Genomic DNA, 14,046 nt, shown 5'->3' with positions numbered 1-14,046 from the left:
CCACAAGGCTATTTTGAATTAAATTTGTAGCATTTGAGAAAGTTAAGGTCTACCGGTTGTAGAAAGAATTTCAATTCAGAGCCTAAAGTAAAAATTATTAAAAATAGGCAGGTTTAAAGAAAAGTAAAAGCATGAAGTTTAATAATCCCCAACTCTGCAATAAAAACACATATCACAGTTCTGCAGACTGGATCAGCTATGTCTTAAGTCAAGGTATTTGATATATGAATTTACAGCTTGCGTGAAATGTTCCAATGTTTATAAGCATTTTGCACGTCCTACTCACAAATTAATGATTGTATTTTAGAGCAGTATATGACACGTCAATTTCGCCAACTTTAGTTATGGATTAGGTGCAACTAACAGAATGGTGATATCACTGTTTTTTTAGTAAGAGTTGTTAACTTAATAGCTTCGTTTCTTGGAATTTTTGTGGATTTGTATGAAACGTCACTTGAATAAAAAATGTTACATCATGCTTGTGCTATGCGAATGATGCTTTTTTGAATGACGTGTTTGCTTTGATTTAATAATGCTTTCCCATTTTACCTAATTCCTTCCTGGAGGCATGTAAGGCTTTAGTGAGGTATAAACAAATAAATGTAAATTATTTAATACTTAAATAAATAAATAATGTGGTTTGTCTCAGTATTCCAGTTTTTACCACCAGCATGACCTGTATGAAGCTTTGGCTACTGCTCACATGTTGCAAGTTCATTCTTACATGATCGCCCACTACTTCACTTCCTGGAAAGCAGCGAGGAAAGGCTAGCTTTTAACCTCGTTGGTTCCGCCTGGTACTCTGCCACGGTGAAGCCTGCAAAATACAATTGAAAATCATTTTAAAAAGGTGTAATGAACATTTAGCCATAATGCATAGGCAGGCGCAAACATGTCACAAATATATATATCTACAAATGTGGTATAAATATTTATATGTATATAGTTGTAGCACTACACTGTTTCATTTAAGTATTTCAGAAAAAAAATTATAACAAGAAAGTAGCAGAAGTATCTCCGTGAAGAGGGACAGTTCTCAGGCAATCACTTTTGAGAATATTTTCACTTTCCCAAGATTTTGTGACACTAGAACTAGGCCAATGCACCGACACTAGAATGCCATTGCTAGTGACAAAAATAAAGTGTTTCCAAAAGACAGCAGCCCAGTCGCACATTAATGACAACACATTTTAAGTTTAACATATGTAAGCAAGCAGGAACACCCATGAACTAAGGCTCCTATATAGACATCGCGCTACGCATAGCAAACAAATTTTTGGAAGAAAAAGAGAATGATCTACTGGCTTCTATTGTTCAGCGGGTGAAACAGTATTACATCTGCCGGTCGCCATAGTTCGTATGTGCTATGCGTAATATGGCAGTATTCAATTTCTCACGTGGAGCTTGAGATTCTGAGCAATCATGATAACAATGCATTTAACTATCTGTTGCATGGGGACCAATCAGACTTTTTTAGGGTTGTTTGCAATGAAAAGTTTGCAATGCCAAGTTTGGACTGCCGTCCTCAATTTCGCATTGCTTTCACAGGCAGAGGAAAAAATTGGCTTTATCGCTCAACCCCTGGTCCGTATAATTTTCTCTCCTAGGCGCATGTTGAGGCACCGGCCAGTCTGCGCCATGTACATTTGACCAAATATGCATATGATCACAGAAATAGACAACACTACCCCTGACAGACACAAGACAAATTTAATGGTATCTTTAATAAAGCAAGTCTCCCTGGCCAGGGTGCCTTTCTTAGTTCACTTGTACACTGCTATGCACATGTATTTCTAGCGAAAAATAAAGCAGGCAGGATATGCATGGCAGCCCGCAAGCGAATTGAGAAAGGCAAGCAGGCAAGGGAGGCTTGTGTCGGTGAGAAATACCACCAAATTTGTCCATTACGTGTCACAGGTAGTGTACTGTACTCCTTTCACATGTGGTCAAACTTACATAGGGCAAACTGGCCGGTGCCTAAACATGTGCCTAAGAGATGACCATATTTCACTCAAAAGACCAGTATGCTTGTCCTACTTGGCCATACATTGTCACAATAGGGCATAATGTAGGATTAAGATTGTTCATCTGTGTTCACCCACACTGAAAAATTAACTAGAGAAATCAGTGAGGCATACCACATAAATAAGAAGACATGTGTGAGCGAGCTTTCAATAATAATGCACGAAAAAAAGATATCCTTTCTAGATGACAAGGGATCGAAATCAGTCTGCCTATTTATTACTGAAGTAACTGAGCAGAGCGAATACTGATCTTCATATTTATTTTCAGCAAATTCAAGCTAATCAAATGTGCATTTGCCAGACACAGTTTTTCTGGGAACAGGACAGAAATAACTGGGAAGATATTAATGATAAACAATGGTGTGCACACTACGTGCTTAGACTTGTGACATGTGGCAAACTACACTACAAATTCTTACATACACAGGTAACTGCATGAGCTTGCAGCACAAACAGGAAAAATATGGAAATAAATGCAACAGCATAGGAAACAGTTTTAAGACAATAAAACCAAACTAAAAAGCGATAAACATACTGTGTACTAAAAAAAATAAAATTTATGTTGCAGCCAAACAATTTATGCAGGAAAAAATACTAAACATCAGGACATGTTAGATCTAGTTTTATACAGAACATGATAATGTGTGCATAACCTTTAAGCACACATGTAAGTAAGTTGAATACAGTTGCATAATTATTTATCCTCTTTAGTAAACTGCATAAACTAATGTGTCGCTAAACTGAACCATGAATGATACCAAGATCCAACTTTTTTGGAACATGTACATTTCATACATACCTGACATGAGCATCCAGCCATGCTGCTGCAGGCACTCGTATGGGGTCTGCATTTCTGGGGGCTCCTCCTTTTAGTGGACACTGTTGCGGGCCAAGGCCTCGCCACTACAACATGAGTTGTGTTAGCTTATAGCAGTGGAGCAATAAAGTTGTCATATCGTAAACACATGCAAGGAGCACCTAAAATAGTCACGAAAACAATGTCTACACTAGTACATGATGGCAAGAGAGCAAAAGGTTGAAATTATTGAATGGCTTGATAATATGGACCTCTTCATCAAAGTAAATTTTTGGGCACGTCGCAACTGCACATTACAATGTATTTTAAAATTTTTTTAGAGAGTCGTTTTTTTTTATTACTTAGATTAAGCAACTTTCCCCTACCATGTTTATTTATGTGAAAGTTATGTCAGCACAGCTTGTCATGAAAGGAAAGCTATACTAGTAAGTAGCAAGCTGTGATTGGCTTACATTTTTTTCCTGCTGCTCGTAAGCCTAAAACCACGTAAGCAGAGATTCCCCACAACGTCGAAGCATTTATAATCAAGGAAACGTCATTGAAAGAATCGGTGAAGAGGCAGGTGGATCATTACTATGCAACTGCAGCAGAAAAACGGGAGCTCACGCACAGGTGCACAAGATGATTTCCGAACGTAATCTATCTCAGCGGAAGAAAACGCTTATCAGGATTATCAATTCCGCATTGTGGCAACAAATTTGCGTAACTAAATTCTGACAACCAGTGCGCCGCAAGCATCAGCACAGATTTCACTGTTGCCGTGGGTGTTCTATTTCCTACGTCCGCAAGGCACTCTATGCACACGATAAGCACGCACAACACACGTGTAGTTAGCAACTACGATTGCTTACCTTTTGAACAGTACGATGAGATCGAAAAGAGCTCTCCGAGTTGCCAGTGCTGCGTCGACGATGTTGATCCAGCATACATGCCGTTGCGTAATGGGCGAGCTGAGGCACGCTAATAATACGCATTATTTCATCGCGACGTCCACAAAACTTTTCACGACCACCCAAGACAAAGGGAACACACTCCACGGCATGAAAATCGTTGGTCCACATTTGCCTGGCGCGCCACGCATACGGCGAGTTTGCAGCGAGACGCAGGCTACCTTCCGGCACTTTCATGCACACGAACTACACCACATTTCATTACGGCAAACCTAAAAACACACGATCAAACAAACACATCGAAGCAGCGTGCACTACCGATCGGCACATTCAAGACGGAGGAATAACAACACGACTTATTTTACCGGCCGCGTGGGACCGGCGCCGCCAGCGCCGTCTGTATACTTGTGAGGCTGTTGTGGCCTCCGTGATGCCAGCAATAATACCACTACAGCACGTTTTTGTGCCATTTTGTGCCAAATTACGTATATATATATATATATATATATATATATATATATGTTGCTAGACAAAAGGAACCATCGACCAGTCTATATCGTACACTACAATTTAGCGCAGGAAGAAATTCCATGACCAATTCTTGCTTTTGAATCACTTATGCCGCAAGTAGCCAAGAAAGCATGGCCTTTGAGATTCGGTTATGTGATCCTGAGAAATCCGTGGCTGGGGCGTGATTTGAACGATTTGAACTCCGATCACCTGCCTTAAAGCGCCTAAATGACATTTCCCACAGCCGTTAGCTGCGCTACTTGGGCCGTAACTTCGTTTTAAGTAGCTTCCTGCTGTCTTCAATATTGAATGAAGCCCAGAAATTTTTGACACAATCTCGGAGGTACACATGGCCGTGTGCGATGTTTCCGTGTACTTTGTAATTGTCCGTCGCAAAGCAACAAATATGCGATGGTTCTTAATTTTGCTCGTGTGAGAGAGAGAGAGAGAAATTTATTTACAGAAAGGCAGAGAGGTCGGCCTGAGCTGTAACTTGCTCTGGCCTGCTCGTGTGGCGCAGGTTATACCCATGTCGTCCGTATCTTGCTTTCGTGTCGGTGTGTTTATCGTGCGCGGATTGCACTCATGTCGTTCGTGCCTTCTCTGTGTATCGTGCGACCTACGAAGATTCCTCGAAAAAACCGCATGCTTCTGCAGCGTGCATGCGTCGCATTTTAGTGACGTAGGCCAAAATGTGCGGCGGCGTTCTGTGTGTTTGCTGCCAAGTGCTGCAGTCACTGCGTTCCAGCAGATAGACGCGGCTGCTTACGCGTAGTTTTGTTTAGTGTTCCTTGGTCATCTTTGTGATTCACCTGCATCGGCGATAGAAACCACAATGCGCTTCCTTGACGTTACTTTGTGTAATTTCGCTTTTTGTTTTGTTCGCCTTCTTCAGTGATTATAAAGATGCTCTTGCTTGATAGTAAAAACCCATGAAACGGGTTTGAAATAATCAGGCTTTTTATTCCTTGGAAATTGGCGCGAGTGGTAATTTTACAAGAGCTTAGCAACAGCTCTGTACATCGAGCTAAAAAGCAAAATATCTAAACGTGTTACAGTACGTGAATCTTACTATTATGTGTCAATATCTCAGTACGTTCTCTGCTGAGAACAATTGTCCAATTCGCTCTGAACTAGCGTATATATATTTTTTCATATCATTTGTTGCAAGTACAAAAATTTGCATGGTTGCACTGTTGTCTTTTCGAGTTAAAAAGACACTTTGAGATATTATTCAGCAGTATTCGGCACCTTCTATTGAAACGTTTATAGAGTGCAAATATAGAGCCATTCTATAGAAAGGCCGCACGGTAGCTTCTTTAAGCGTCCTATAAACGTTCCTCTATAGAATTCAGTGCATACACACACTATAGAACGCTTATAGAGTGGGAATGGAGGGCCAGTCTATAGGCAGCCACAATAGAAGTGCTACAAACATTCCATAACATTCTTCTATAGAATTTAATACATATGATGTGAATACACCCTACATGCAGGGTGTTTCACGTAACTTGAGCCAAACTTTAAAAATCGTCGCTCACAACTTTAAAGGGCCTGCCATAGAGGTAGGGGCGAAACTTTGATGTAGCCCAGATGATGGCGAGGTACTCCTTTTCTGTGGTGGAATAATTTGCTTCAGCCTTCGACAGCGACGCGGCGGCCGCATTTCGATGGAGGCGAAATGCAAAAACGCCCGTGTGCTTGCGTTGTAGTGCACGTTAAAGAAACCCAGGTGGTCAAAATTAATCCGGAGCCCTCCACTACGGCGTGCATCATAATCAGAACTGGTTTTGGCAGGTAAAGCCCCAGAAAGAAGAAGAAGAAGCGACCGGCTAACGTAAATTACAACCCCTGAAGGCCAACCTCCATGCAGCGAACTTTCGCGACGAATTTCACGTGACGAAAAATCCAGCGCGAAGTGCCATCGCGAATTCGTCATACCACACTCCATGCAACCAAGAGCCGACGAACGCCGCCGACCATGTGGTCGACGCAGCCCTCAAGGAGTCATTGTGGCCAGACGACATAGGCTACGAAAGCGACTTTGGCGAATGAAAGCAGAAGGCAAAACAGCGCCTAAATCAATGTTTTTACACGTAAAATAAGGCACCTGATCTGAAAAAGTGCGTACAGTAAGTATTCGCTGTCATCCGGAATCTATTTAGACTAACTTTGTTTATTGTGAATACGCGGCACGTCGGTATTTCGCCGATACTTATCCCTCGTCTGTCACCCTGTGTTTGTTTACGGCTCTCTCCGCTCGCGCGCAGCTGAGTTTTTCTCCCATCAGCTTCCGCCTTCGAGCCTGCCCTGCCATCGAGGAAACACGGAAAGCTATTAGACAGTTTTAGTATAGCGTATGCAACTAATAGTGTACGCTATGCGTTATAGTACAGCGTACGCTAAGCAGCGCACGTTTATTACAGTTTTACTTGGCCTGCGCGATCTTCCGATCTCAGAAGCCATATGCCATCGTCGCGCCTATCTCTCGACTTCATCGATAGGTGACGCTGACATATCTCGAAGGTTAGGGTAGAGTGTACTATCCAATGGTCGAGTGTCGAGTGGGCCGAACAGCGCTCTGCCGCTGAGGCGCCGCGTGTGGAAAAATAGTGCGAGGGCGCTGCGAGCGAACTGGATTGGGGCGGAGACGCGCTCCGCGGCATATTCAACGTACTTTCGCTGCGGGCGCCGAGGCCGATTGCGCATAGTACGCACTAGAAATAGCGCTTTATTTCAACTGCAAATTTATGTTTAAGCCATTTTGCCAAACATATATATTTGAGGCATGGATTATACAACGCGACGTCTTCTATTTTGCTGTCGTTGTCAAGCGCGTCGTCTGCTAGCGATCGCGCGTTCGCTACGCGGACGCTGGCGGACTGCCCAGTTTTTCTCTCAGAACCTCTGTGCAGCACATTTGTAATGGTTTAGTTGCTTCGGTGCGCCCATGACCCTTGACGGCCGGTGCCAAATGTAGTTTTAGCCAGGTGAACTGCTGTTTTTACCACTGTCCTCTAAAAGTAACTGGTATCTCCGCACCATGAAGGCTACGTACGAAAATTTTATTATTGATATCGTGTCATTTTACACGCGCTTCTTGTTAGGTGGATATTGATCAGGGCCAATGATCGAATAAAACAATATTAGAGCGAAATAAACCAGATTTGTTAACTGCGTGGCGCGAAGAATGACCAATGTATGTCTAGGTAACTGAATCAAAGGGTACACAGACATATATATTTACGATATATATAGGTAAGGGAAAAAATAACAAATATTCTAAATGCACCAATTGAAATGAAAAAGTGAGAACTCGGGACCGGAATAAGCGCACGTGTTTGCAGTAAGAAAGACACTTATTAGTGAATACTGGAAATAAAACTCTCATTCGCAGCAATGATATTCATAGCAGGCAAAACCATCTAATATATATATATATATATATATATATATATATATATATATATGTGTGTGTGTGTGTGTGTGTGTGTGTGTGTGTGTGTGTGTGTGTGTGTGTGTGTGTGTGTGTGTGTGTGTGTGTGTGTGTGTGTGTGTGTGTGTGTGTGTGGTGTGTGTGTGTGTGTGTGTGTGTGTGTGTGTGCAAGTGTCATTGATATACTGTACGACCCGGAATAGTCCTTTCCGTTCGTATGTAACGCATGACAGCACTATTGAAATCTCAAAGGTAGTGACTGCATGCAAGTGAGGACTGTTAATCCGAATGATTTTGCTGCCGGAGAGTCGTGGCTGCTGCGCAGAGGCGCAGTTCCTGAGAGAATTAACGGACGGGTGTTAATAAGTCCTGCTTAACGAGTTCCTAGCTCTCATTCAATATAAACGTTCCGTTTTGGGGCAACCTGTAAATCTGCTAACTTGATTCAGACAAGGAAAACTTTGTTTGACAGTCTCACCATGTTTGCAACCCATTAAAACTGGGTGCCCCATGTAGTACGTACACTTATCTTCTTCAACGAACGCAACAGATCTGCACATATCTCTGCGTGTATGTGAGACATGCCGTTCCTTTAATTGTTTGATTAGGGTCGTTATGATAGTGCACCGGATAACTGAATGCAGCCGTTTATAATATACAAGCTGCAGAGTTGAGCGGTCATACATTTGGGAACGGCATTACATTTATGCATGCGTTTATAAAATACAAGCTGCAGAGTTGAGCGGTCATACATTTGGGAACGGCATTACATTTATGCATGCATGCATAAATGTAATGCCGTTCCCAAATGTATGACCGCTCAACTCTGCAGCTTGTATATTATAAACATGAAATATAGGATAAGCGCAACATGTTTTTCTCGGAAATAAAACTCGAGAATAATTTATGTTGTTTACACCCCAAGAAATAAGCCGAAGAACGCACCCACCTGCTTTTTTCTTTTTTTATATATAAGCAAATTCTTCGGTTTTACGTGACAAAACCACGATATGATTATGAGGCGCCCGGTTTAGTTTTTGCCACCTGGGGTTCTTTAAAGCGCACCTAAATAGAAGTACACGAGTCTTTTTCCATTTCGTTCCCACCTGGATTGAACCCGCGAGCTCCAGTTTAGCAGCGCAAAGCCGTATCCACGATATAGGCGCTAATTAAGCTACCGCGCAGGCTTTATTTCTTTCTTTTTTTTAAGTATCGACTGGAAAAAAAATTCCACGTGCGGCTTACGACCAAAGATTAGCATATAGAATGGCTAACTGTAAAACCGTTTTCGGCGCCCGAGGTCCGACTGCAATAAATAACCCCGTACCAATTACTCCGCATTCTGTTAGGCGAGAATGGCGGAAACTTGAATGGAATGTTGCACAGCAGTTTATTCTTTTCTTTAAATCTATATCAATGCTTCCCGTAAATCTACAAGGCGCCAGATGGGGCAGATATGCTTAACTTGTTTGAAGCGGCAAGCAGGAAGGTTACATATGCTGCTTCGTCTGCGTTTCGCAAGACCTACTGATAGAAAACTATATGCGTAACAATACACACGAGAGATACATGCTGCTTGAAGAACGAGAAAATTATTTTTCTCCAAAGGGAACCGTACAATAACATAGTAGAATGAAAGCCGACACTTCGGCCGCAATGCACGCGCAATCATCGAGCGGCATTAGAAAATAATAAAAAATAAATAAAAGAAAGAAAAGGAATTTATTCTTAAAGCATAACTGCATGTCATATGCAATTATGAACCCCATTTGATTGGTCTGAACGCAAATACCAGCGCGCGAAGTTGTACGAATGACCCTGCCGAGCAGTATCGCCAGCAGTTTCCAACGGCGCGACCTTGATGCGGCCCAATCCACTTCGACCGCAGCGCCGCCCCAGTATTTTTCCACGTCGGGCGCCTCACTGCAAAGCATGCGCCGCCCCAGCCGCTCGTCCCACTCGACCATATTTAGTACACTTTAATTAGGGTGCCTCGATGCCAGCGCCGCCGTTCAGGGTGGTGCCATCCTTTGACCGCCCCCGCGCCGCCGCTTTCTCGCTGCGATGCCATCTTGAATCACAGCGAGCAGTTGCGATTGCTTGGTGCCGGTGCTTAGTTCGAGACACAGTGCGCGCGGATGCTTCGCTGACGCTTCTACTTGCTGGACAGTGTTCAGCCGCATGAATGACAAGCTTGTCAAGTGCATGAGAGTCATCATGACGGGCTGTTGTGTTCCCAAGTGCACCGGATCGACGCGTAAAGGGCTTCGTTGTTTACGCTTCCCCGGGACCCAGAGCGAAGGAAGAGATGGGAAGCCCAAGTAAAGCGGTATCACTGGAAGGCAACAAATAGCTCCTACATTTGCGAGGTAAGTGTCAAGAAAGTTTAGACTATCGCACCGTGTTTTTCATTTAAATAAGAAAGTATTCTCTGATCCTCGCTCACGTACCTACGTTCGCTTACGAACTAAGCACTGCACAGATGCTGTCTGAGCGAGCGCGCGTCGCATAGGCTTTTGCTGTTTTGATCGGCGCAGGAGTAGTACCCTTATTTTAAGGACTGACGAAAATGCTTCGCTGCGAAATAGTCTTACATTAGCTACAAATCGTCATGTAAACCACCTATTTTACTTTTTCACGAGAAGCACACCTCGTGGGCTTCCCGTGAAAAAGTAAAATAAAGTTCTTTTTTCTCAGTTTCTTTTTTCGCTACTGGTTATTTGGGACTAAAGAACGCAGTGCTTCTTCTGGGGAGAGCGGCTGTTGTGTACGTGGTAAGCGAAGCATTGTGATTTTCTCTGATTTCTCAGCAGATATCTTGCGGATCTCAGGTTGTTACGTTATATAGCTGATTTTTTAGACGAATATATTTGTAGCGTGGTGCTCGTAAGCCGATGGTCATTCGTGCTCATTCCCGATCGTAGTGGGTACTGTGACGGCGTTAAATACCTGTGCACGGTATGCCCAGGTGTAGTAGAGTTAAGGGGCATCATGGGACCAAAATGTTTCGGCGCTTTCCGGCATGGTGTCTGTTGTAGCCTGTGCATTTCTTCGAAACATGTGAAGCGAGGTAATACAGCATTACTTCTGCAAAAATTTATTTTTAAGCACTGTAATGGGTTCTCTGTATTTACGAGGCAACTTTTCATATCAATAATCACTTTTGTTGTTTTACTTGTACTTAGAAACACTTTGAAGAGGACCAGTACGAGGGAAATCGACAGGATGGGCGCCGTCTGTTAAAGTCAACAGCCCTACATCATCATGGACTATATTTTCGAAGTGAAAAACATTGCTAATCTGTATTTGACTGTCTTAGTTTCATTTAAGGTTTTTGTACGCGATATGTATGCAGTGTTGTTTATTTTTTCAATGTAGTTATCAGTGTTCTAATGGTTATTTATAGAATGTTCTGTACTCGCCATCGATGTGTTTGGCTGATGCGACGTATTCGATGGTAGCTGATGTATTCTGGCTGGATATCTTGATTAATATTACCCGCGGTTGCCTTTACTTGTTTGTATTCTTGTTTTCAATTTATATTGTGTGTAATAAGGTTGATGTACTCACTTGAACCCCCCCCCCCTTGTAATGAATAAACGAAAACTCTCCATATCCCGAATTGTGTGTGTCGAGCCTACCTTGCGATTTTTTTTATCTCGTCTTTCAACATAACCTTCAGGCGCCATACAGTACATATAATTTTTCTTGTTTCATGATTGACTGTACTAGACATTACTAAGTAAATGTATTTTGTGCATCGTTTGATTTCTTATGTGTACTACGCAAGATTGACACAGACAAGTTACGTTACATTTTCTCTACAGCACTCACTAAACCTTATTTTCACATCGCAGTTATTTTTACACCAGCTTAATCCTGTCAGCACACAGTTTTGTGGGCAAAAAAAGCAAAATTGTGCGTAGATATTGTCAAATAATTGCAACGAACGCGAAGAGCACGCGCAACGCAAGGAAAACTAACCGCCGTGCGCGAGTGGTTGGCTACGGTAAAGGAGGCGTGACGTGTAAACCAAAATACAACAGCGAAAAAGAAAAACTTCCACACACAGGGGGTCACAAACTTTATATACGAAACATCGAAGCGCAAAAAAATAGTGCGTATTTTAAACATACACACGGCATATTAAATGTGATTGAATTAGGAAACTTGGGGCATGTTCCCGGCGCCATACATTTACGTCTTCGACCTTCGACGAGTTAACAGCTATTGGTTATAAAGACGTGCAGATGCAATACCGATAAAAAAATCCCCATCAAGGCAAAGCACTTGGAAGTGCGCCGCGAGTAACACTATTTATGAACGCAAGCGTAGCCGAGTCTGAGCTCGTGTGATTCAATATGGCGGCGCCAGCGGGGTTGTCTCCACCCTGTAGGCGGCGCTGGCATCGAGGCACCCTATCGAAGGTTTCCCTCGTTAGGCTTCGTGTCGTTTGAAACGAGAAGCGATTTCAAAAACTCCACAAGGTTATCCATAATACACTGTAGTCGAAGCGGCCTGAGACTAAGCGAAAGCCGTTTACGCGGTCACTTGCTACAAACGAAGCGAATTCTACAAAAGCCACGCCAAATTCAATTCGAAGCGTGCAGCGGGGACCGCCGCCATGTTTTACGTACGTGGCTTGCGAGCAGCCCATATGCCGCACATACGCGATGCTTCAGCTCGCGTTTTTTTTCTTCGGATGTTCCAGTAAACTTCAATCAAACGGCTTCCAAAACACGGCGGTACGCAAGGCGTCATGTTGCGGGTATGCATGGGCAGATCATCATCGGGAAGCGAAGCCTCTGACTACATAGTGTAAGCTAAACAAGCAGTGGTCAAATATTATTCACTAGAACATTGAGGCAGAACAACCAACAAGGAGGTGAAACAGCGCTGGAAAACGAGCGTTTGGAACGAAGGTAGGAAATAGCCGAACAGTAGCCAAGCGTCAACAATCACAACTCCCGTCGACAGGCGACCGACGGAAGTCAACCTTTGCGCTGTGGTCCGATTGGTCCACGCTCTCCGCCGCGCGCGACGACTTCCGGCGGCGGCGCTTCGCTGGGCGTCGAATTAAAGCCCCTTGATGTTAGAAAGTAGCGACACTCTCCCCCGCGCGCGCGCTTTCCTCCTCAATTCTCCTCGGATTTCTCCCCCTCACCGGGCCGGTGCGGCGCTGAACCCTCCAGTGGCTCGCTGCAGCCGCATTAGAATTAATGTGCGCGCTTGTTTATTCGGCCCTTTGAAGCGTTGTATGGGAATTTATCCCTTGTGAAACTGTCATGACAAAAGTACGCTTCCGATAGAATGTCGTGCCATTTTTTTAGGACGCTTCGATAAATACTAGCGGAAGCGCTCCGAAAAAATGAGTACCAAGCAGTGGCTGAGCTGTTTACCTCTACGTCGCCACTTGGGTTGTCCGTAACGCGGAGGTGTATTGTGTGCATACAATATAAGCAGCGTAGAGTATAAACGAGAATTTGGTTCACAATCTTCGCTCTTAAAAGGCTCAGAGAAGGTGACCAAGAAGAAATGTGATAGTTTACTTAAAGTGAATTCGCCAAAATGAGTGGGCCAAAAGCCTTTGTACCAATTCCCCCTGTGCGAAATACGTGCTGTGTTTGCGAAACAGCCAACATAGAACTTTACACACGCGCCTGTATTCCGTCACTATGAAACGACGAGAAATTACATTCCATCACCTCTGGGAGTAACCTAAGTCTCTCTCTCAAAAAAAAAAAAGGCTGATTGCTTACACGGAAACTGCTAAGACTGGCACTTGATAATTAACTTACAGACTTCAAGATGTCAGGTTTATCATAATTGAGGGAGATTATCAGAAGCGCGTGGCTTGTGCTTAATGAGCATGCGCGAATACTACATAATACATAATACCACTTATCTACCTATATATTGCGGTTCATGCCTTCGCAACATAAAGTACATAAAGAAAAAAAATGCTCGCATTATTGAAACTTTGCAAAAATACAGTAAGCACGCAATAAGAGTAAAATAGTTCCTTGGTTTCACAAGTATCAGGCGCAAGGATCACACGCACACACACACGCGCACACACATACATGCACACACATACACGCACACACGCACGCACATACACAAACACGCACACACACACGCACACAACTACAAAATATGAGTTACAGGCATTAACTCACAAATTACATACATTTGAAAACTAATGCACGCGTGAAAACACAAAAAGCTTTGTCACGGCTCGAAGAGTCAACGAAAATTTCAGCCGACTGACTTAAAAAAAAGTATATGCACAGTTATCGGTGCTCTGTATTAAACTGAACGAAGAGTCCGGCTATGCGAAGAGCAATAAAATCTCCATGCAACTTCATC

General features: G+C 43.3%; 1 protein-coding gene across 1 annotated transcript; it reads right to left on the bottom strand.

The window, feature by feature from the left end:
• Positions 1–449: 449 nt before the first annotated feature.
• Positions 450–4,046, bottom strand: LOC125946203 (uncharacterized). Its single transcript, XM_049668702.1, has 3 exons — positions 3,693–4,046; positions 2,824–2,927; positions 450–817 (listed from the first exon to the last, which is right to left on the bottom strand). The coding sequence occupies exons 1-3, from the start codon at positions 3,966–3,968 to the stop codon at positions 769–771; spliced, it is 429 nt and encodes a 142-aa protein (XP_049524659.1). The 5' UTR covers positions 3,969–4,046; the 3' UTR covers positions 450–768.
• Positions 4,047–14,046: the final 10,000 nt, after the last annotated feature.

Source organism: Dermacentor silvarum, chromosome 6 (assembly GCF_013339745.2).
Source record: "Dermacentor silvarum isolate Dsil-2018 chromosome 6, BIME_Dsil_1.4, whole genome shotgun sequence".
NCBI lineage: Eukaryota > Metazoa > Arthropoda > Arachnida > Ixodida > Ixodidae > Dermacentor > Dermacentor silvarum.
This window is presented reverse-complemented; position numbering and strand designations above follow the sequence as displayed.